The sequence below is a fragment of the Plecotus auritus genome, assembly GCF_963455305.1.
Source record: "Plecotus auritus genome assembly, chromosome: 3".
In the NCBI taxonomy this organism is placed as follows: Eukaryota; Metazoa; Chordata; class Mammalia; order Chiroptera; family Vespertilionidae; genus Plecotus; species Plecotus auritus.
Genome location: NC_137772.1, coordinates 155,548,466 through 155,570,150, shown reverse-complemented (window position 1 = coordinate 155,570,150; position 21,685 = coordinate 155,548,466). Strand labels below are relative to the sequence as shown.

The following is a 21,685-nucleotide window of genomic DNA, read 5'->3' as shown; positions in this document are numbered from 1 at the left end:
TCTGAGTTACATTCACTTGGTGAAACTGAAAGAAAAAGTATGTATTTGATAAAAATAAATAGCATGTTGCTCAATAGTGTAAAGAATGGATTAATCCCAAAGAATATTATCTTCCCTGGCCCCTCTTGTGTCCTGTTCTGTTATAACTAATTGTTTAGTATGCTGGTTTTGAATTCCTCTGCTGCACAGTTTCTGCCTGTCCTTTTTACTTTGCTGAAATGCTTAAGAAGGTGCAGTGTTGGCTTTGACTTTATTCTTCTGCTCTTTTTGTGGAAGCCAGAGTGGTGATCACACAATATAAGAAGCTTACGAGCCAGAGCTTTGTTAAGTCTCAGCTTGCAGCTCTGGGTTGTACTGAGATTCTGCTTCTGCAGCTGTCCGAAATACTTTATCACCACAGATGCTCTTAGTGTGTTGCTTATGCAAAAAGCTTAATTCCAATGATTTTTGCAATGGTTCACTCATGCCACATTGCATCAATAGCCATAATTAAAAATAAAAAGTACCATTTCAATTGGTATAAATGGTAATATACACAGAGTATTTCATTGCCATAACTTGCTCACCCAGCAACTATATGCAACTTTAATTCCATTAGACTAGGAGGCAGCTATAATGCATCTCAGAAAAAAATGGGGCTTCTGTTAACAAACAAGGTCAATTCAGTTAGGAGACCTGCGAATCTGAAATTGTTTTGTACAGAATAATCATATTGAAAAACAATTGCAGATAAAAACTAAAAAGATTTGGGAATCAGCCAATGTATATTCCTCCCTTAGCACATAGGGGAATTGCAATGTTTTGAATAGATTTTCTGGAATAATGGGATTCTATGGAGGTTAGAAAAAGGACAAGTTAAGAATAAATTAAGATTAAAAAGGATAAACAATCAAGGCAACTGGAATTAAGGGTTGACATTTTGACAAATGAGAAGCATAGAAGGAAAGAACAATAGGAATAAAACTACCTTTTTGCAAAAAGAATGTTTGGAGAAAATCAGGGAAAAATATGCACAATATAAACAGTTTGTATTCCTACATAATAAAAGCCTAATATGACTGAACAGCAGAACAACCCGTGGAATGACCAGTCGCTATGATGTGCACTGACCACCATAGGGCAGATGCTCACAGCCTGCAGGCCTCAGGCCAGCCAAGTGGTCAGGGGTGGGGCCAGCGAGTGGGTGGCGCCAGGCCAGCCAAGGCGGGTGCCAGCAGGGGCCTCCCAAATACCCCCCGGTTGCCCCACAGATCGGCCCTGATCGCTGGCCAGGTGTAGGGACCCTACCCGTGCACAAATTTCATGCACTGGGCCTCTAGAACTTATAATAATGGAATAGGTTGAAAGAGGTTAAACTAAGTCAAATTTTCCTGGAGAATAATGGTGAATTAGTTGAGTTTAGCAGCGTAATTACCACCTATTCTTTTAATCAATCACACTTGGTATATTGATGTAATATAAACATCTTCAGAAGCCCTATATGTTTACTAATAAATTTAAAAGAGCATGTACCTTGATTGCAGGTTTGACTCCTGCCCTGATAAGGCATGTACAGGAGGCAACCAATTGATGTGTCACTCTCACTTCAATGTTTCTCTCTCTCTAAAAATCAATGGAAAAAATATCCTTGAGTAAGGATTAACAACAAAAGTGTTCAAGAGTGATATACTCCAACTGTTTTACCATTATGGATCCTTTTAATTACTCTTCCTCTTTCATGTGAACCCAAAGATTGTCTATTTTTTTTAATAACTAAAAAATTGTACCTACCAAGTATCAAAAAATTCACCTCTATATTAACAATGACATTTATAAGTCTCAATCAGAGTTTCTATTTCAAACAGGCCAAATCATGTTATTATGCAGCGTAGATATATTTATAGTCAAATAAACAAGAAAAACCTGTTTGGCCCATAGAGCTTTTTTTGGAGGTAAATATGCTATTTCCCTTGAAATAATGAAACTATGTCTTTGGACACACTTTCACAGACATTTTCATGGATTCTTTGAGGGGGAGGCTAATGATTATGTGATGCTTTACTGAGAAAATTATCTAGAGATTTTATGCTTTCTACATACATTCATGCTATTTTTGCCAGAGAAATTAGTGGGCCAGATATCCTTGTCACTTGTGGGAGGGGGGTTCTTGGGGTGCCCCTGAAATAAACATTTTCAGAAGCCCCCACGGGAGAATAAGATGTGGTAAAAGACTTCATTTGTGTGGAGTTACATTCCTTGGGCTGTAAAATCCCATGCCCCTTAACCCAGTCCTGGAAAAGATGCAGCTGGGGCTCCAGCAGAGCCGAGAGGAGGACCATTGTCTGAAGTGTCTGGAGCTGGGTCCGGCAGAGCACCAGGCTAATCAAAGTCCATTAGTCCCTTGAGTGGAGACCACGTGGCTGTGAGCCATGTGTGCACAGGGGTGCTCGACGCTGCTACATGAGTCCCAAGAGAGCGAGAGGGCCAAGAACCAAGAGCACACACTCCTTTGTCTAGAAGTTTAAATATCTAGGTTTTGAGGCCTTGCAGTGGCCACACTTATTCTGGCCACTGACTTGCTCCCAGGTGTGACCTGTAGGTAAGCACCTTCCCGCATCACTCAGACCTTGCTGGGCATACATCCAAACTGCTATTGTCCAGTCCCTTCCCCCATGAGTTAGCAGGGAACAGACTTGGAGAGTGTTAATTACAGCTTTCTGGCAAAGGTGTATAAATAGTATGCCTATATTATCTAGTCTTCCCTTTACTCCTTTCCTATTAAATAATAACCAGATTATTATAATGGTATCACTATTACATATTTCCCGGCAGCATTAATCAAATTTTTGGTATTTTGCTTTTTAAAAATAGAATGTCTTTCAGGTTTTTTGAGTTGCCTTTATATCAGTACTAGAGGCCTGGTGTACAAAATTCGTGCACTTTTGGGGGGCGGTCCCTCAGCCTGGCCTGTGCCCTCTTGCAGTCCAGGAGCCCTTGGGGAATGTCCGATTGATGGCTTAGGCCCGCTCCCTACAGGAGCGGGCCTAAGCCGACAGTCGGACATCCTTAGTGCTGCCATGAGGATGTGGGAGAGGCTCCTGCCACTGCCGCTGTGCTTGCAAGGTATGATCCCAGCTACTGGCTGAGCGGCGCTCCCCCTGTGGGAGCGCACTGACCATCAGGGGGCAGCTCCTGTGTTGAGTGTCTGCCCTCTGGTGGTCCGTGCATGTCATAACAACTGGTCGTTCGCTGTTGGGCAGAAACTGGCTCTCCGACATCCCCCTAGGGGTCCTGGATTGCAAAAGGGCGCAGACCAGGCCAAGGGACCCCACTGATTCACGATTGGAGCCAGGAAGGGATGCGGGAGGTTGGCCAGCTGGGGAGGGTCGGTGGGAGGGCTCCAGGGCGTGTTGGGCCCATCTCACTCAGTCCTGATCAGCTGGACCCGAGCAGCAAGCTATCCTACCAGTCGAAGCGTCTGCCCCTGGTGGTCAGTGCATGTTATAGTGAGCAGTTTAGTGGTCTTAGCCTATCATTAGCATATTACTCTTTGATTGGTTGAATGGCCACCTGGATATTAGGCTAATTAGGCTTTTATTATATAGGATGAGAGGGCTTGACTATGAATTCATGCAACATATTCTTACCTTTAAAAACAGAGAGATTATAAAAATACTGAATCTAGCTTTTGTCTTGAGGCCATTTTCCCAACCAGGAGAATTTGAGGACAATCTTCAAGGTTTCACAGAGATAGGAAAAGAAGACAAAGCTAAAGGTGAGAAGTTTAATGGGAGGCCTCCCATAAAGCCAGGACCTTAAAAAACTACACCTTCAGCACATAGATAACCTAGAAATAAACCTATCTCCTTCCTCAGAAGACTACAAAGAAATTGTCTGTTTCGAACTTGGAAAGCAAGTCGAGAGGGAAATTGAGGCCAAGAGTAACCCTTTCGGCTCTCAAAAGAAATTTCAATCATTGTACTGTTGATATTTGGCTCTGTTGACTAATGAGTTTGCTGACCACTGTCTTAAAGTAATGAATTTTACTCTACAACAAAGCACTGTTTTATCATCTTTATTCTCTTTCATTACCATCTTAAAAATTGGAACTATCTTAAAGAATGACATTAATTTAAAAATTGAACATAGTATCCTTTTTTCTAGTAATAGTTATTATTCATTCAGTGCTCAGTATGTTACCAGAGTCTTACCATTTCCATACATCATTCTATTTACATATTACATCAAGCTGAAGCCTAAAGTAGTTACATTTTTTTTTTGCCTCAAGCCTGTACATCTCACAAGTAAAAAAAAAAACAAACACAAAGATTTCAAACAAATCTACCTGATTCCAAATTTTGTTCTCTCATTGCCTGATCACATAGTCAAATAGGTGTTGACTTTCACTATAGAGAAGGTTATACACTTATTTAAATACGTTTGTCTTTCATCTGACCATTCATTTCACCTCTTTTGAAATGATCTTTGGTTACAATTCATTGCCTATCTAAAGAAACCAGTGGCATTATTTTATGGGTCCGGAAAGCCTGCCTTGACCAGATATTTTTATTTCCCTTGTCCTCCCTTCTCATCAATCCTTATGTTATCCTCTTAGCTCTTCCTGGCTTACCCTCTTCTACATTTGAATCAACAGCCTATGGGTCCTCAGAAAGATATTAAACCAAGACTGTGCTGATGCTCAGAGACTCTAAGGCAGGGGTGGGCAAACTTTTTGACTCGAGGGCCACAATGGATTCTTAAACTGGACCAGAGGGCCGGAACAAAAGCATGGATGGAATGTTTGTGTGAACTAATATAAATTCAAAGTAAAGGAGCGGAGGGGAGAGCAAGAGAAACGGATAGAACAGCCGGATCCGGCCCGCGAGCTGTAGTTTGCCCAAGGCTGCTCTAAGGTGAGATTTGCTTGGGTCAGTGGAGCTGTGTAGGTCCAGGTGACGCGGAGAAGCACGGATAGGCTTCCATAGAGTAGAGCACATCCAGAAGCAAACCAGCTGGTGCAATTCAATTGTGCAGCACCTCACAACTCTACTTGCACAATAGGATGCAATTATTTCAGCGCCATAAAAATATCTGGCCTAAAAAGTGGAGAATTTTTGGTATGTAGCCCTCTGGTTAGTACCATAAACCAAAGCAAAGCAATGATCCAGCAGTTGCATGCCCATGTTTTGCTTACATCCCCACAATTTTGGGATGAAATGTATAAACATTCACTGCCACATCATTTTTCTTCTGGAAGGGCATCAGTCCCAGCAGGAATTTTGTGAATACATTGGAGCAGTTTAAACTATTTTAGTAGTCACATTTGTTGAGAGTAAAAACAAGAGTTCAATAATCACATTTGTTTAGAGTAAAATACAAGAGTTTCAAGTACTATCTAATATCTGAGATTTTTTTTCAGATTAAAATGAGGGTGGTGGCAGTGTTGGAGGAAAGTTAGCATATTTAAGGTATTTATGTCTAAATAACCTCAATTAAATCTTCTAAAATGCACCAGTAACTTTTATATAAGTTCTTTATATATCAAAAGCTTTATAAAAATTGGAGTCAAGATTCATACATTAACAATTCTATTTGTGCTCTTACACTAGACTGGTAATCCTTTGATTTCTTTTTATGTTTAGAAAGTACATTCTTCATTAAACATGAAGAGATGCTCTTTTTTTTCTAATAGAGCTGTTATATTTTGTAATTATCTATATATATAAAAGGCTAAGTGACTGTCCAACTGGCCGGTAGGTATGCTGCACACTGACCACCAGCGGGTAAACGCTCAACGCAGGAGCTGCCAAGCTGCTGTGACTTGGCAGTGGTGGTTCTTGGGTGACACACCCAGAACCAGAGAGGAGGGAGCCCGATTCCAGGGTGCGTCACCCAAAAACCACCCTCTTGCACTCCGGGACCCCTCCGGGGATGTCGGAGAGCTGGTTTTGGCCTGATCCCCGGGGGCCAGGTTGAGGGACCCCACCTGCTGGAGGGACCCTGCTCACTCCACAGATGCCCTTTGAGCCTCAGTGCTGCCCCAGGTGTGGCCAGCTGGGGAGAGACCACGGGAGGTTGGCTCCAGGGCATGTCTCGCTCATCTCTCCCAATTCCGCCCCACTACTTTCTAATTAATTTCCTTTCAATGTGCATGAATCTGTGCACTGGGTCACTAGTTTGTATATATTTGTGTAATTAGTACTCTTCAGTTTTGCTAAATCAAAGCTTTAGCAATATCTTACTGATTACCTAGTTCAGAGCCTTATAGATAGTGAGCACACAATAAATACTTGTAGTTTGAATAAATTTTAACAGTAATTAATTTAACCCTCCAAACCCTTTAAGGGAGTTATACAAATTTATTTTCTAGCTGTTTCAATTCCTAGTAGCTGTTACTTTTGATACATTTGTTTGTTGTTAACCCTCAGCCAAAGGATATTTTTCCCATTGATTTTTAGAGAGTGGAAGGGAGGGAGGAAGGGAGGTGGAGAGAGAGAGTAACATCCATGTGAGAGAAACATTGATGGTTGCCTCCCAAGGGTCGAGGATGAAACCTGCAACCAAAATACGTGCCCTTGACCAGGGAACTGAAGCCTTGACTCTTTGGTTCTCAGGCTGACTCTCTAACCATTTAGCAACACCAGCCAGGGTGAGCTATTTTTGTCTTTTATTTTGAATAGCCTGAAAAAGAAAAATAAATATGAATCTGTACTATTAAGCAAAGTCATGCTCTATTATCTTTTAATTAAATTTATTGGGGTAACATTGATTAATATCCTATATTCATTGATATATAGGTTTCAAGTGTACAGTTCTACAATACAGCATCTGTATAGTGCATTGTGTGTTCACCACAGAAGTCAGTAAGAGTTCTTTAGTTGGAACTATTTGCACTTTCTCTGTTTCTTGTCCTGAATTACTTTCCTTAAGCATTAAGTGGCACTTCCTCATTTCTGGCATCCTGTGATTCCTGGGGGGAAGTTTGGAATGTTGAGGGCATGCCCCTCACCTCCAAGATGAAGGTCAGGGAGACAACAAGCATACCTGCCTCTCAGCATGCCTGATGCCTGTGTCACAGACCGTTCACAGTCAGACTGACCATTGGTCTGCCCCTTTATGGCGTTTTTGTTCCTAATTACACTCTTGTACACTTTAAAAGCTAAATCTTTTACTAGTTTTCACTTTTGCTTGAGAAAACATTTTTGTAGCTTGGGCCAAATGTTTATCAGCTCATTTTAATGTCTCATTTCACTGACCTTGTTGCCAGCTGAAGCCTTAATGTTGTTGGTAAAATCTGGGAGAGATTTGCTGTGAGCAAAGTAGAACCCTTTTTCTTTTCTCCCAGAAATAAAGAAATAAGAGTCATTTGCCTTTTCCCTTTTACATTTACTCTATGTTAAACCTTAGAAACCCAAGTTGACCTTTACTGCCTTCTAAAATGAAAGGTGCTACATCACCAGGCATTACGGTGATTTATTTCTCCTGGGCTTCTGGGAGTGGTACCAATCAATGTTTTTGTTTGTTTGTTTGGATGTTGTTGGTTTTTTTTATTGATTATAAAGAGAATGGAGAAAAGCTAGAGGTAGAAATTTGCTGCTATATACAAGAAGCTAAAGTTTAAAAAGGTAATAACAGAAATATCTGTGATGCAGGTATTTGCTTAGAGAGTGTTAAATGCTTCTTTTTAGGTTCCTAGGAGAAAGGGCATTGTACATTTTTATGTATGTGTCTTGGGAAAATTAATCCTACAAAGAGTGTTTTCCAAAATATGATCTGTGGAATACCACAATATGTTCTCTTAAAATTATTTTCTTCCTCCCCCGTCAGATATGGAAACTTCAGATTTTATTATTTTGACTTAATGGCATTACAGAAAACTATACCTTAAATCAGTGGTTCTCAACCTTCTTAATGCCGCGACCCTTTAATAGAGTTCCTCATGTTGTGGTGACCCCCAACCATAAAACTATTTTCGTTGCTACTTCATAACTGTAATTTTGCTACTGTTATGAATCGTAATGTAAATATCTGTGTTTTTCGATGGTCTTAGGCGACCCCTGTGAAAGGCGTCATGACCCACAGGTTGAGAACTGCTGTCAGGTCACCTAAGAGCATCAGAAAACACAGATATTTACATTATGATTCATTAACAGTAGCAAAATTACAGTGATGAAGTAGCAACGAAAATAATTTTATGGTTGGGGGTCACCACAGCATGAAGAACTGTATTAAAAGGTCGCGGCATTAGGAAGGTTGAGAATCACTGCCTTAAATGAAAAGTTTAAATGAGGAATTTTGTCTGGGCTTGCTGAATAAACTCTGGCAAGATTCTATTTGCTTGTTTATCCTTTAAACCGGCTGATTCTTTGTGCCCGTGAGCCACCAATTCAGAAGAGTTTGCTTCATGACAAATGGTTTGCTGCTTTGGTTGCCTGCATAGTATGTTTTTGAGTTTTGAAAATCTCGAGGTACAGAATAAATCTGTGCTTTTCCACACTGAAAACAAAAATCAAAAGCTGGAGGCGAAAGATGTTCTTATGTTTTACAAGAGCAGACGGTGATGAACACTTGTACCTTATTGACTGATGTCTAGGTGTTATAAAGTTCTCAATACTAACCTGCTCCCCATTACACTCTGCCACCCACAAGCATCCAAACTGAAGTTATAACTTCAGATTTTCTAAAGGAGAAGCAAGGAAATAAATAATCCATTTCTCAATGAAGTATGTGAAGTGGCTAATTTATTTTCTTGAGAACATCTGAAGGAGGTTTGATGAAACTTTAATCTGGGCATTTCATTCTCTCTGTAAACTCGCCCTGAAGTCAGAATAATAGAAAAGGAGACAGAGAAAACCTTACTCAAGCAATTACTTCCCTTATCTTTCAAATATTGGGACCGTAAAATAATGTTCTTACCTTCCAGAAAATAGGTCATATCATGTATGAATGAATCTGACAATGAAGATTAAAAAAATGTCATTCAGCTATCAAACCCATGCCCTAGACAAGATGTTTTTCTTCTTTGCTTTTTTACATATATCTGAGTGACAAAATGATGTGGAGATTCCAATGGCTTCATTTTTGCTGTGGAGTAATTACGATGATTGAAAGATTAGTTATGCTGGTTTTTACTGATGATACATATTTTATTTATTATGGATCCAGTAGTATGGCAAATTCAGTTTTATAGCCCAGTGGAGTTTGGAAGTGTGGCTTTATTCAATATTGTTCTTGAATTCCGTGATGGCCCATCTGTGTAAATAAGCTCATCAACCTCTTGTGTGAGCCCATCCTTGAAGAGTTTCTCATATGGATGCTTAATGAAAAAATGTACTATGCTCTTGTCCTTGTCAGTGGTGTCAGAACATATGAGATATTCGGTACAACTGCTAAATAAAGCTTCTGCTGTAAGAGAAGGCCTGGCAACATTTTGTCTGGATGAGTAAGCACCTTGTGCATACTGGATTTCACAGGAAAAAGACAATCCTGAGCCCACATGAAGGACACGGTTATTTATGGTCATGTCTAGTGATTTTGCTCATGTGGAAAGTATGCTTGAAAGTCCAGAGAACTGATCTCCAAGTTTCAAGTCTTTTTGACTTGACTTTCCTTAGTTTTCCATGGAAGCATCTTTTTTTAATATATATATATATTAATGATTTTTTACAGAGAGGAAGGGAGAGGGATAGAGAGTTAGAAACATCGATGAGAGAGAAAGATTGATCAGCTGCCTCCTGCACACTACCTACTGGGTATGTGTTTGCAACCAAGGTACATGCCCTTGACCAGAATCAAACCTGGGATCCTTCAGTCTGCAGGTCGATGCTCTATCCACTGAGCCAAACCGGTTAGGGCCCATGGAAGCATCTTTTAACACCCATTCCCCAAAGTGCATTTATCCCACCCACAATAAAATTTACACTAAGGTATATTTGAATTCAGAGTTTCTGAATTAGACCAACAAGCTGTGGGTGTTAACATGAAATACTCTGTGAATACAGTTGTGCCCCAAATTTACTTCAGTCTATAGTCATTTAGAAACTAGAGGCCTGGTGCATGAATTTGTTCACCAGTAGGGTTTCTTGGCTTGGCCTGTGGGATAGGGCCAAAACTGGCTCTCCAACATCCCCCAAGAGGTCCCAGATTGCGAGAGGGCACAGGCCAGGCCAAGGGACCCCACAGGTGCACAATGGGGGCCAGGGAGGGACATGGGAGGCTGGCCAGCCGGGCTGGGACCGCAAGAGGGCTCAAGGGTGTGTCTGGCCCATCTTGCTACGACTCGATTGGCCAGACCCCAGCATCAAGCTAACCTACCAGTCAGAGGGTCTGCCCCCTGGTGGTCAGTGCATGTCATAGCGAGCGGTTGAGTGGTCTTAGCATATCATTAGCATATTCCGCTTTGATTGGTTGAATGGATGACCAGACAGCATATTAGGCTTTTATTATATAGTATAAGCCACTTGACTGTACATATGTTTTAGAAAAGTTTTGAAAATCTGGAGTCCCTTTTTAAAATAAAATAACATTTTTCTTTAAACATGAATGTTATTTTAAATCGAAAAATATTGTATGTTTAGGTCCAAACCCAGTTATTTTTATTATTTCCTAATATTACTCCTTTCTAAAATATCAGACCTTTCAAATCTAAATAATGATACAGTGAAATGAAATATTTAAAAATTAATTAGCCTAATGGATTCTAAAATAAAAAAATCTTGTCCAGTATAATTTGGGATTATTGAAATTTTGGCTTGGATTTCTTTTCCTTTATTGAATATAAATTTATAGAACCTTAAGATGCTATCCTAGGTTTGTTCTAGTGTGTGTGTGTGTGTGTGTGTGTGTGTGTGTGTGTGTGTGTATGAGTGTTGACAATTACTAGGGCACTGTCTTCTTCCCAAAAGGAATAACAATGAGCTATGGCAGAGAAGGATTTTGGAGCAGCAAGCACATTAGTGGCAAGCTGGGTTAGAAGGATGAATAAATGAATAAATCAAAGAAAATGGCAGTTTGGAGACAGGCTAAGCAGCTATTGGATTATGGTAGGTCTTGCTAGAGAATATCCTACTTTCTGGCTGATTAATACTTTAACCATTAAGATGAAAAGCTAATATAGTTTATTCAAACTACATTTTGAAAGACAATCTACATATTCCATTGACGATTAATGCCAAATAGTAAGGCTTTCATGGTTAAGAACTATTCGCTTGCCCTGGTTAGTGTGTCTCAGTTGGTTGGGCATCATCCCATGCACCAAAAGATTGCCTCTCACTCTCACATTGATGGATGTTTCTGCCTCTCTCTCAAAATCATTAAAAATATTTAAAAAATAAATTATTTCTTTCAGGTCTCTGTTTTAGTAATTTTTTTCCCAGGTGGTTTTACAACCAACCACATGCACTTGATATGAACTTTTCCTATATTTGAAAAGTGTTAAGTGTTTGGCTGGCCTTTTTTCCCCCCAGATAAATGTTTTATCTTGGTTTTTAGGACTTTTTGTCTTATCTCTGGATTTTCTGTAGTATCCCTCTGACATTTTTACCTATGATGATTTTGTTCAATGCAGAGTTATTTCAAATTATGTTAAATAGAATTTTTTTTTACTACATTATATTTTTTATCCCAATATCATGTCCATTCTGAACAGTGCTTCCAGATGCTCAGATAGGAAAAAAGGGTCATGCATTCTATTGTTATACTTTTGCTGGATTGATTTCTTTATACTTTTAAAAAGATAACATTGCTAAAATCTTCTTTCTTAGCAACTCAGACAATAGCACTTGCTTACTTTTTGTTAGCTATTGGTGGAAGATTTAGAAATATTATCTCAAGACTCCAGCTTCCTTTGGCTTCGTTATTAAGCTTGCAAATGATGTTTTCTTTTGCTGTGCTTTCTGAATGCTCTGTTGATGGTATGGAATAGTTCAACAATCTACTTTAAACATGAATATGCAGAGACATGTTCCCATTACTATAAAATCAGTTCTTCATAACTTGCAAAACAGATTTCCCTGGCAGGATGAAGGTTACACAAAAATGCTTGTCCTCTCCCATGGTTCCTCTGCCAGTGTCACTGTCATTACAGCCGCCCTTGGCAGAGCTCCAGCTTAGGGGCAGTCAGCAAGGTGTCTACACATGGGTGTCTGAGGTTTGGAGGCATGTCTCTTTATGACTTTACTATAAATACAAAAAGGACCTTGTATCATTAAGGGTTATAATTTAATGGTTAAATGGATGGATTATTTAAGAAAAATTATCAAGAACTATTGAAAATGTTAGGGCAAATCTAGAAAAGGGAAGTGACTTTGGGCATCACCAAAGAGAAATCAATGTAGATGAAAAATAAAATCTGTTAAAATAAAATCTAGTTTTAAATAATTATTTTCTTTCTGACATCTCCACTTGGGTTTGTCTTTAGAAAACAGGAGAAATGTTTACCAAGAGTTAGTCTTTGTCCCAAATAATGCTGCCATTATGTGTATTTATTGATTTCTTTTTGGCTATCGTTTTTGTTAATATTTCTCATATTAATGCATTTACTCAGTTATCTAGTTTAACAGACTCATGTTGAGTGTCTACTCATGCCGCAAAAAACTGCGTTTTGCAGGACATGGTCCCACTCCTCCTAAGGCCTAGTGGTATGGAAAGTACTTGCTATGTGTAAATTCTCAAAATTAGACATTGTTCTCTAGGTCAAAGTAAATATAAAAACAAGTGCTGTAATAGCAATTTTAATTCTGGCTTGAATTAAAAAATATTTCTTGAAAAAACTGATATTAGAGTTAAGTAAAGACAAGTCATATTAGAGTTAAGACTTTATTTGGGGCAATTGGGGGGTTTCAGGCATGAAGAGGTTGTGCAAAGGCATGGATGATGGGAATTGCAGGGAGACTAGCTAGGTGGCTCTTCCCATAGTCTCTCAAAAGGTAATTAATACAGGCCAGAATCTGGGATTATAAAGAAGAACCAGATTTAAGAAAACACTGTTCTCATAAGAATCACTTGCCCATTTATTTTTCCTTCTTTCTTTCAATATATACCGTATCTATTTTATACATCTTAAAATTATTTGCATCAATCTATATCTATATATATAAAGAGGTAATATGCAAATTAGGCCAGGACCCCATAATGGGTTGACCAGACAGGAGGAGGTTGTGTGTGTAGCGTTGGGGCAGGGCGGCAGGGGCCTCCCCGTGCCTGCGCCAGGGGAGGGCCTGATCAGCAGTGGTTGCGGCTGCTTCAAGGGCTGGAGAGAAAGACAGGGCAGGACCAGCAGTGGCTGCAGCTGCTGTGGGTCCTGGGGAGCGAGGCAGGGCTGGACCAGCAGCAGTAGCAGCTGCTGCTGCTAAGGCCCAGGGAATGAGGCAGGGCCAGACCAGCAGGCTGCAGGGTCCAGGGTGCGAGGCAGAACTGGACCGGCAGCGGCCACAGGGGCTGCTGTGCTGTGGGCCCAGGTCAGGGCTCATGCAGGAGGCAACCAATTGATGTGTCCCTCTCACACTGATGTTTTCTTTGTCTTCCCCTCTCTCTTCCATGCTCTCTAAAAATCAATGGGAAAATATCCCAAGGTGACTCAAGGGTGGGCTGGGCCGTGCACTTTCGAATCACACGCTGGGGTCCTAGTATATATATAATAAAATTACAAAGAAAAATTAGAAAAAATAATAAATTTAACTATGCAATTAAATTTTGTGCTTATAAATTACTTTATAGTTAACTTTCAAGCATTTGAATATTTGGCATTTTGCTTATTAAGTGAAAAAGTGGCCTGGCTGGTGTTGCTCAGTGGTTGAGCATTGGCCTATGAACCAGGAGGTCACAGTTCGATTCCCTGTCAGGGCACATACCTGGGTTGCGGGGTCCCCAAAACATGTATACACACTTTAAGAGCTTATAGCTCCATTTTGAAAATAAAATGTATTTTAATAAAGGCTACCTTTATAATTATTCAGAGTGTGTGTATAAATATTTTTGGGACACCCTATATTCTATTCTTTGATCCATTTGGATGTTTTTGTTGCCTTTTTAAGTTATGATGTAAAATGTAATTTTACTTTGTTTAGATAAACAATCTTCTCAGTGCTAATTATTGAGTTCCTTGCCCTAGTCCCACTCTTTTGTAATAAATACTATCCTTGTCAACTATTACCAATATCAGCTTTTATGCATTTGTATTCCATATTCTGGTCCCTGCTTTACATATGTATCCCTTACTAAGGTCTAATCACTATAGCTTTTTTGGTTGTATATTGAGTGTGATGGTTCTCCCTGTCTTGTTCTCTTTCAAAATTGCTATTGTTAACTATTTGCCAATCCATATCAATGTTAAAATGAAGACAGTTTATGAAAAAAAATCTTCTGAAGATTTTATAGATTAATTTTAAACTATTTGACAACTTTCTAGCTTTACAAGAAATACAGTATTTCATTTTTAGGTCCTTGTGTCTTTGGTTAAGTTATGTAATTTCCTCCATGAAAATGATGAACAACTTTTAATATCACCCTATAATTTTTGGTTTTGTTATATTTGTTTGTATTTTGCTTTTGAGAATAAGACTCTTTAGAAATGGATGCTTAAATTAGTTTTTACTGATTTATATAACTTTCTTGATTTTATGTATTGATCTGTGTCAGGTAAACTTGCCGCACTCTTTCACTGATTTTATAGATTACTTCTATAGATTTTCTTGGATTTCTGTAAGAAATTTAACATCATCTCTAAATAATACTAATTTGTTGATTCCTTTTTATTGTTTGCTTCATAATTTTGTTGTTTGTTCATTTATTTTATTATGCTTTTGAATATGTCTTATTCTTGTCTTATTCCTGTCTTTAAAGAGAACACATATAATGTTTCACCAATCAGTATATTTTTAGAAGATGGCCTTTGCCATGTTAATGAATTTCCTTCTCTTCCTAGTTTACTAAGATACGTTATTATTATTATTTTTAAATCCTTTAATATTTTTCCTTGACTCTTTTTTAAAGGCATTTTTATTGATTTCAGAGAGGAAGGAAGAGAGAGGGAGAGATAGAAACAACAGTGATGAGAGAAAATCATTGATTGTCTGCCTCCTGCATGCCCTTAACTGGGGATTGAACCCACAATGTGGGCATGTGCCCTGACTTGGAATTAAACCCTGACCACTGAGAAACACTGTCCAGGTAATATATTATTTTGAATGAATGCTAAATCATAGCAAATGTTTTTTCCCAAATATATTGATATATTTTATTTTTCATCTTCTCAACCACGTCTTTATTTTCTACTTTGTTAATTTCTGCTCCTGTTTTTTCTTCTATGAACATTCATTTGAATTTATAATAGTATTCTGTTTCAAATTTCTTTAATTGAATGCTTTCATGTAAGTGCTATTTTTGACACTGTTGAAAACTCTCTGTTTTCTTGTCCCTGCATCCGTGGTCTTCAATTTTGGTTTCCTATTGATTTTCCTATAGATTACCCTGTTTGAATAATACTGCTTGAGAATACTAAGAAACAAAAGGTCCTGGTTTAGCATATATGCTGAATTTCATTATAGGGAAGACTGAGTATCTGTCTATTGGCTGCAGGCTCATGGTGTGGATTGCTGATTTGAAACTAGCAAGTAACTGGTGGATACCTCTCTTGGTTGGGACCATCTTTCACTGGCAGTGAAAAAGTTAGGGCACTGATAGGTGTGCCAATAATAAGTCTAAATGATATGACCTGCATCTAATTGTGGAAAGAAGAAACAGTCATTTTAATCAATTAACAAGTGATTTAAAATAATTTAATAAATTGTGTAGTTTAGACTTAAAAATTTATGACTCAAGAGGATAGAAAGCATGGAGGGCTAATATATTTGTGGGACACTTCATGTCATAGTATGAACTTTGTGCTTCTGCATAATGGATAGGGTTTAGGATATTAGATTAGGAAAGAATATCATTACAATTGAAGTAAATAGTATAATAAAAACATGAGGGTATGGGATGTGCTCATGGGATAATGAGCAAATCAGCTGAACTAGAGGCTGATTTTACAGGGGTAGGCAAAGTAGGTTGATGGTTGTTGGTATGGAAATAACACAAAAATTAATAAATAATAACAACACAAGAATAAAGTGTTTCAAGTACTCACAACTGTAAATCTACTTTTGTCCACCCCTATACATGGAAAAAAGTCTTGGTGGGTAGGTGAGTTTCATTGTGTATGGCCTTGATTTACTACCATTGGGAAAAAATAGTTTGGGGAGCAAAGAGCTAACATGAAAAAGATGGTAGTGATGAAAATGAAGACAAATACATACTTTTGTTGAAGTGTATTATATACCAAACACTGTTCCAAGTGCTTTATTTTAGTGACTTAAATGAATCCTCAGAAAAATCCTGAGGTAAGTATCTTCACCATCATCATCATCATCACTGGCAGCAGCAGCAGCAGTTGTTGTTATTATTCTATTCTAATTATAGATACTCAAGGAACTCATCTAACGTGACTAAGTTCTTATATCTTGTAGATGACAGAGCTAGGACTTTTAACAGACGTTATACTTCTTCAGAAGTAATTACTAAAGTTAGTCTGATGTAGTCCTGGGGTTGGACTTGACCACCTGGAGGTAGTGTAGTAATTCTCTGTGCAGGGATAGAGGCTTGGCCTCGTGAAGTAATAAATCAGAGACTCCAAGGTTCCAAATGTGGGTGACTGGGGCAATGGGACACTCATTCTGCTTCTTTTTAAAAGTTTTTTCCCCTTTTTTAAAATTTCTTTATTGATTAAGGTATTACATATTTGTCCTCATCCCCCCATTACCTCCCCACCCACCCCCTTTCTCTGCTTTTCTTTTTGTTAATCAAGTTGTGTGTAAGCAATATTCAGGATTAGATGTTTTCTTTTTTCTTTTACTCAGATCCTAAATATAACTACAGAACTATTGCAAAAAAATCATGTCTTGGAAAAACCATGGAGGATTTAAGATATGCTTTTATTCCAGACCAAAAGCCATTATTCAGTAACAAATCATGTTAGAACTCGCATACACTCAACACATGCCCAGACTTAATGCAGACACATCATTTAGAAATTTACATTTTAAAAGTACTTTGATTTAGAATCAATAGACTAAATTCTTTACTTAGAAAGTAAGAAGAAAGTCTTACCTCAGAGGTTTCTATGTTAACAAATATCTCAACAACTGAATGCATGAATGCACATCTGGAGAAAAGTTCCAGTAACTACTACACCTGTGTAACTTTCAACACATTACTTTAACTCTTTACCTCAGTCTTTCCCATATGTAAACTGAATATAATGATATAGTATTCTTTACCTGGTCATATCCTGGATAAGGGCAAACACATCTGTAAAGTGGAATATGCCTTTCCAGCTAAGGGACCAATAATTCATACTTGTTTGGATCTCAGCATTTAGAGTTGCCCTACTGGGTCAGGTCTCCTGAGAAGAAGTCGCTATGGTGTGTGAGGTATATTTGAGAAATGAGCCATGAGGGTAGGGATTGCTGCGTTGAGATCACTGTGAACAGGATGTTCACAGCCTGTGCTAAGCGAGAGGGAAGGAAGAAGCATCCCTACAGATATAATAAAATGACATGCATCCCTACAGATATAATAAACTTACCCTTTTCTGAAATACGCTCAAATATTTTTCTTCTTTTGCAATTCATCTCATACTGTGTTGTGTCTTCTCATCTCACTTGTGAGGTTTTGAGGTCCTGGAGGACAGAATCTGTGGCATACCTATTTATATTCTACAGGATACTGAGCGCATTGCCTCACTCAATAAGCATATGTTCAAGGAATAAATTAGTTGCAATCTCCCTCTCTTCAAAAGTGATTATTTATCACTAAGGTACACCAATAAAGTAATAAACTCTATATCCCGGCTGAGTAGTCTTCAAGAATACAAAGTAATTGCCATGCGTGCAACTAATTTCTCTTTTTCTCTCCTGCAGTTATTACGTTAAGGGCCAGGCATAGGGAATGGGAGTGCCGAGTAATAGGGCACAGCCCTTTCTCTGCAGATGTTTACTGTCTTTGAGACTGACACAAATGAAAGTGATTACAATGTAAAATGAAATAAATTTTAGCTAGGAACTTATATAAAAAAGATATCCCAAATAGAAAAATTACTGATGTATGGGGTTATAAGTATACTTTTGTGGAATATTTTTTATGAAACCTTGAAAGTCCAGGTAGTAGTTTCCATCCTGATATCTCCCTGAACCTTAGTGTAGTAAATATAATGATGGGTTTTCCTGAGCAAGTCTCAAAATTATAGAAATCTTGTAGAAATCGCCTACTTGTTCTCATAAAGCTATTTAGGCTGCCTGGCACCCAGTTTGTTTGATTGGGGCTGGGATTTTGAATCGTAAGTGAGTATGTTACTTTGTCAACAATATTTGCTTGGTGAAAAATGTTTGGGATTCAGTGTGTGTATGTTAGGGGTGGGGGGCGGTGGTGTTTAATACTTGCAATGAGTTATCCTGCGTTAAGAGATGTGATCCTTGTTATAAACCATACATAGTTGGTGCCATGCGTGTGGCTACAAGAGGACAGTTGGAGAGCCCATCTGTCTATGAAGTTTTATGAAATAAGGATTTTTAAAATGTAGCTTTGGAAAGAAAAGGCCAGTTAAATATAGAAGAGTGCAAAGTACTCTGGAGAATTTAAAAGGTTCAAGTGGGCAACACAAGCATGTTTTTGAAAAGTAATTAATTATACGATAATAAAAATAGAGGGTTCAGTGATATATAGCTTTTATATGTTGAATATATTTCTAGGTTTTATTTCCTGTTAGCACTCTGCTCCAGCTGAACTGAGACAGGAAAATGGACACATTCTTTATGATTAGAAAGGATTCTGTTGCCATTAGCCCATGCTAAATTGATAGTTTTTATAGCTCGACAAGAGACCAAGTCATCATTACCTGGAGGGAAATACCTAAATCATCTGAAGATGGCTGTTCTGTTCTGAAGGAAAGTTTGAGATGACTGCTTGAGTGTCAAAGTCTCACTCCTCAAGTGGTTTTGCTGTAGAATTGATTGTTCCCCCGTTGGGGTGGGTATATTACATTGGGGAGCTCGTGAAGGAAATTCCAGAGGCAGAGCTGTTAAGTTCTAAAGGGAATTCTGATGTGGTCCCCAGACTGAATGATAGATGCTTATATCTTAGGTATCTATGCAAGTACACAGAAGATAGGAAGAAGCAAGAGAAAGAGCAAAGAGTACAAGATGTGGAAGAAACATATATCAGAAGAGGCATGCAACTCTATGGCTTGGCCAGCTTATCATTTGTTGAGTTGTGAATATTAACTTTGGGAGAAATTTTGGTGATGACTGAAAATTTTTATGATATCTCTTTAATGATGATCCACAAAGCCTGAGTATCGTATTGCACTAAAATCCCAGAATTCTAGAAAACACTTTTAGTAACAATGGCAATGCCTAGGCAGATGAGTCTATATATGGTTGATATCATGCTCTTATTAAAAATGAGGGACCTGGTAAGAATGAGTTACTGGAGAGTGAATTTGTAATGCCTGTGCATTCGATGTATAAGTCATAAAAGGATTTCCCCCCTAAAACCAGGCTTGTTTTTAATATTTAAAACTTTGCTGCCATAGTTAAGAACAATTTTGTGCAGATTGAAATACTTTCTTGAAAGCTTATTTATATTTTGCAAACAAATTTGTGATCATCCAGGCTTAACCATCATTACTTGGAATGTTTCATATTGATTACATGTCTACCTTTTTGCACTGATATTGTTCTACAATATTATAATAATTGTTCTCAAGGTGAAGTGGATTCTTAAATTAGTATTTTCCTCTATTACTCTAAATATTTATAGTGATGGCATGTTTTACTTGCATATGGATATATGGCTGCAGCCAGCCTCTAAAAGAAATAGGCAGGAAAAAAGAATAATTAGTTTGATAAAATACTCACATCTAACACGCATATCATAGTTACTATTTTTCAGACCATGTTTTAACAGCCTTAAGATACTAATTAATTTAAGCTCAGAACAGCCATATTAAATTGGGACTGTTATTGCCTACACTTTACAAGTGAGAAAAGTGAGGAACATAGAGGTTAAATATTTTTTCCCTGAGTTAATATGGCAAGTAGGTGTCAGAACCAGGAGTTGAAACCAGATAATCTGATTGCTTGGTATTTCTGGTCTCTATTTCTATAGCTAAACTATTCTTTCTTGAGCCAGGGTTAGAGTAAGTAGCTATGTTACTCCAATGCTATATTTTAATATGATTATTTATTAACATGGGCATTCTCCCTTATTGGATTATGAACTTGTAAGTACCAAAGAATCATGTTTTATTAACTCTGTCATACATAGTGCTTAATACAATTTTTATTACTCCTGAATTACAGCTTATTATTGCCCTGAGATATTCTGTCTAGCAGATTTCTATTTTGAAATCATTGGTCTTTGATTCACAAAGCAAAAAATGCAACTGTTACCTGTAAGAGGAATACTGTATTCATGATTTTTTTATTTTTTAACTATTGTTAAGAATAAAGTAGCATGAGTGAATCAAACTATTTTTGTTTAATATAGGATAATTTTAGAATAATGTTACTTGGTTGAAATTCTTTTCTTTATTTTTAAATACTCTTTTCCCACAGGGTGCTGCTTTAATTAGAATGCTGGCAAATTTTATGGGCCATTCAGTATTTCAGAGGGGTTTGCAAGTAAGTAAAATGCTTTCTATTTTCTCTTATCTTTTTCCTGCCCTCATATTTATTTTAAAGATTTTTCACAGCTTGAAAAATTGTCAATACAAAATTTCTGAATTTGATGGAAACCTTTCAGATGAGTAAGGTAAGCAGTATCTTTCCATATGACAAATGAAAGAGGTAAGATACTCACTATACCAACCAATAAAACTCAAACTGTTATACCATTTAGAATCTCTTTACTACACATTTTAAAATTGAAGTAATTTTCAAATATAGCAGATCCTAAATAATCTACAAAAGATTTTTGAGTCTGCTTTCCTTTTCTTCCATTTAAAATTTTATATACAGTGAAAACAAACTATGTTAGCCTTTACAAAAATATGTATTTGAGAAAATCTTGATTTCATTTTTCAAATATGTGCCTTTTATGTTATTTTATTGTTGACATGTGTAGATTGTTATTTGTTCCAAAGTTATTTAAATGTCTTTAAATTGGAAAATACAATATTTTAAATAAAGGGGGGAAATAAATAATTTTATCTTACTGCATTTGTACTATGAAGTATGGAATCTAACAGTGGATTTTTAGAAAAGAAAGATTCTTAACTCTTGAAAGCAAACACAAACATAGAAAAATGTAACTTTTATTCCATTGCCTCTATTGAAGTAAATCATGTTCCTAGCAGCTGTGATTGATGAATTATTTATGATGCATTCTGCTACTTAGAAGTGTCCTTTAAAGCAAATTGATGTTCACCTGAAATACAATTATGCCAAGACAGAGAGAGCAATCAATCTTATCTGTTCTTAGTAAGCTTTTCATTTTGAAATTTAAATAAACTACATATGGGACCAGGTCATATTTTAGTAGTCTAATTTGATCTTTACCCAAAATAAACTAAAAAATACAAAGCAAGATTGTTATGACAAAGCTACATATACTTTACACAACAAATAAAGAGTATACATTTCTTAAAGAATAAATTTCCTTAGAAAATATT

At 37.5% G+C, this 21,685-nt stretch overlaps 1 protein-coding gene across 1 annotated transcript in view; it reads left to right on the top strand.

The window, feature by feature from the left end:
• The window catches only part of TRHDE (thyrotropin releasing hormone degrading enzyme), a 386,033-nt gene that overhangs the window by 232,677 nt on the left and 131,671 nt on the right, over positions 1 to 21,685 (top strand). The window contains exon 7 of the mRNA XM_080660595.1: positions 20,631 to 20,696. Within this exon, the coding sequence (XP_080516721.1) occupies positions 20,631 to 20,696 (66 nt within the window). The remainder of the gene's footprint in view (positions 1 to 20,630; positions 20,697 to 21,685) is intronic.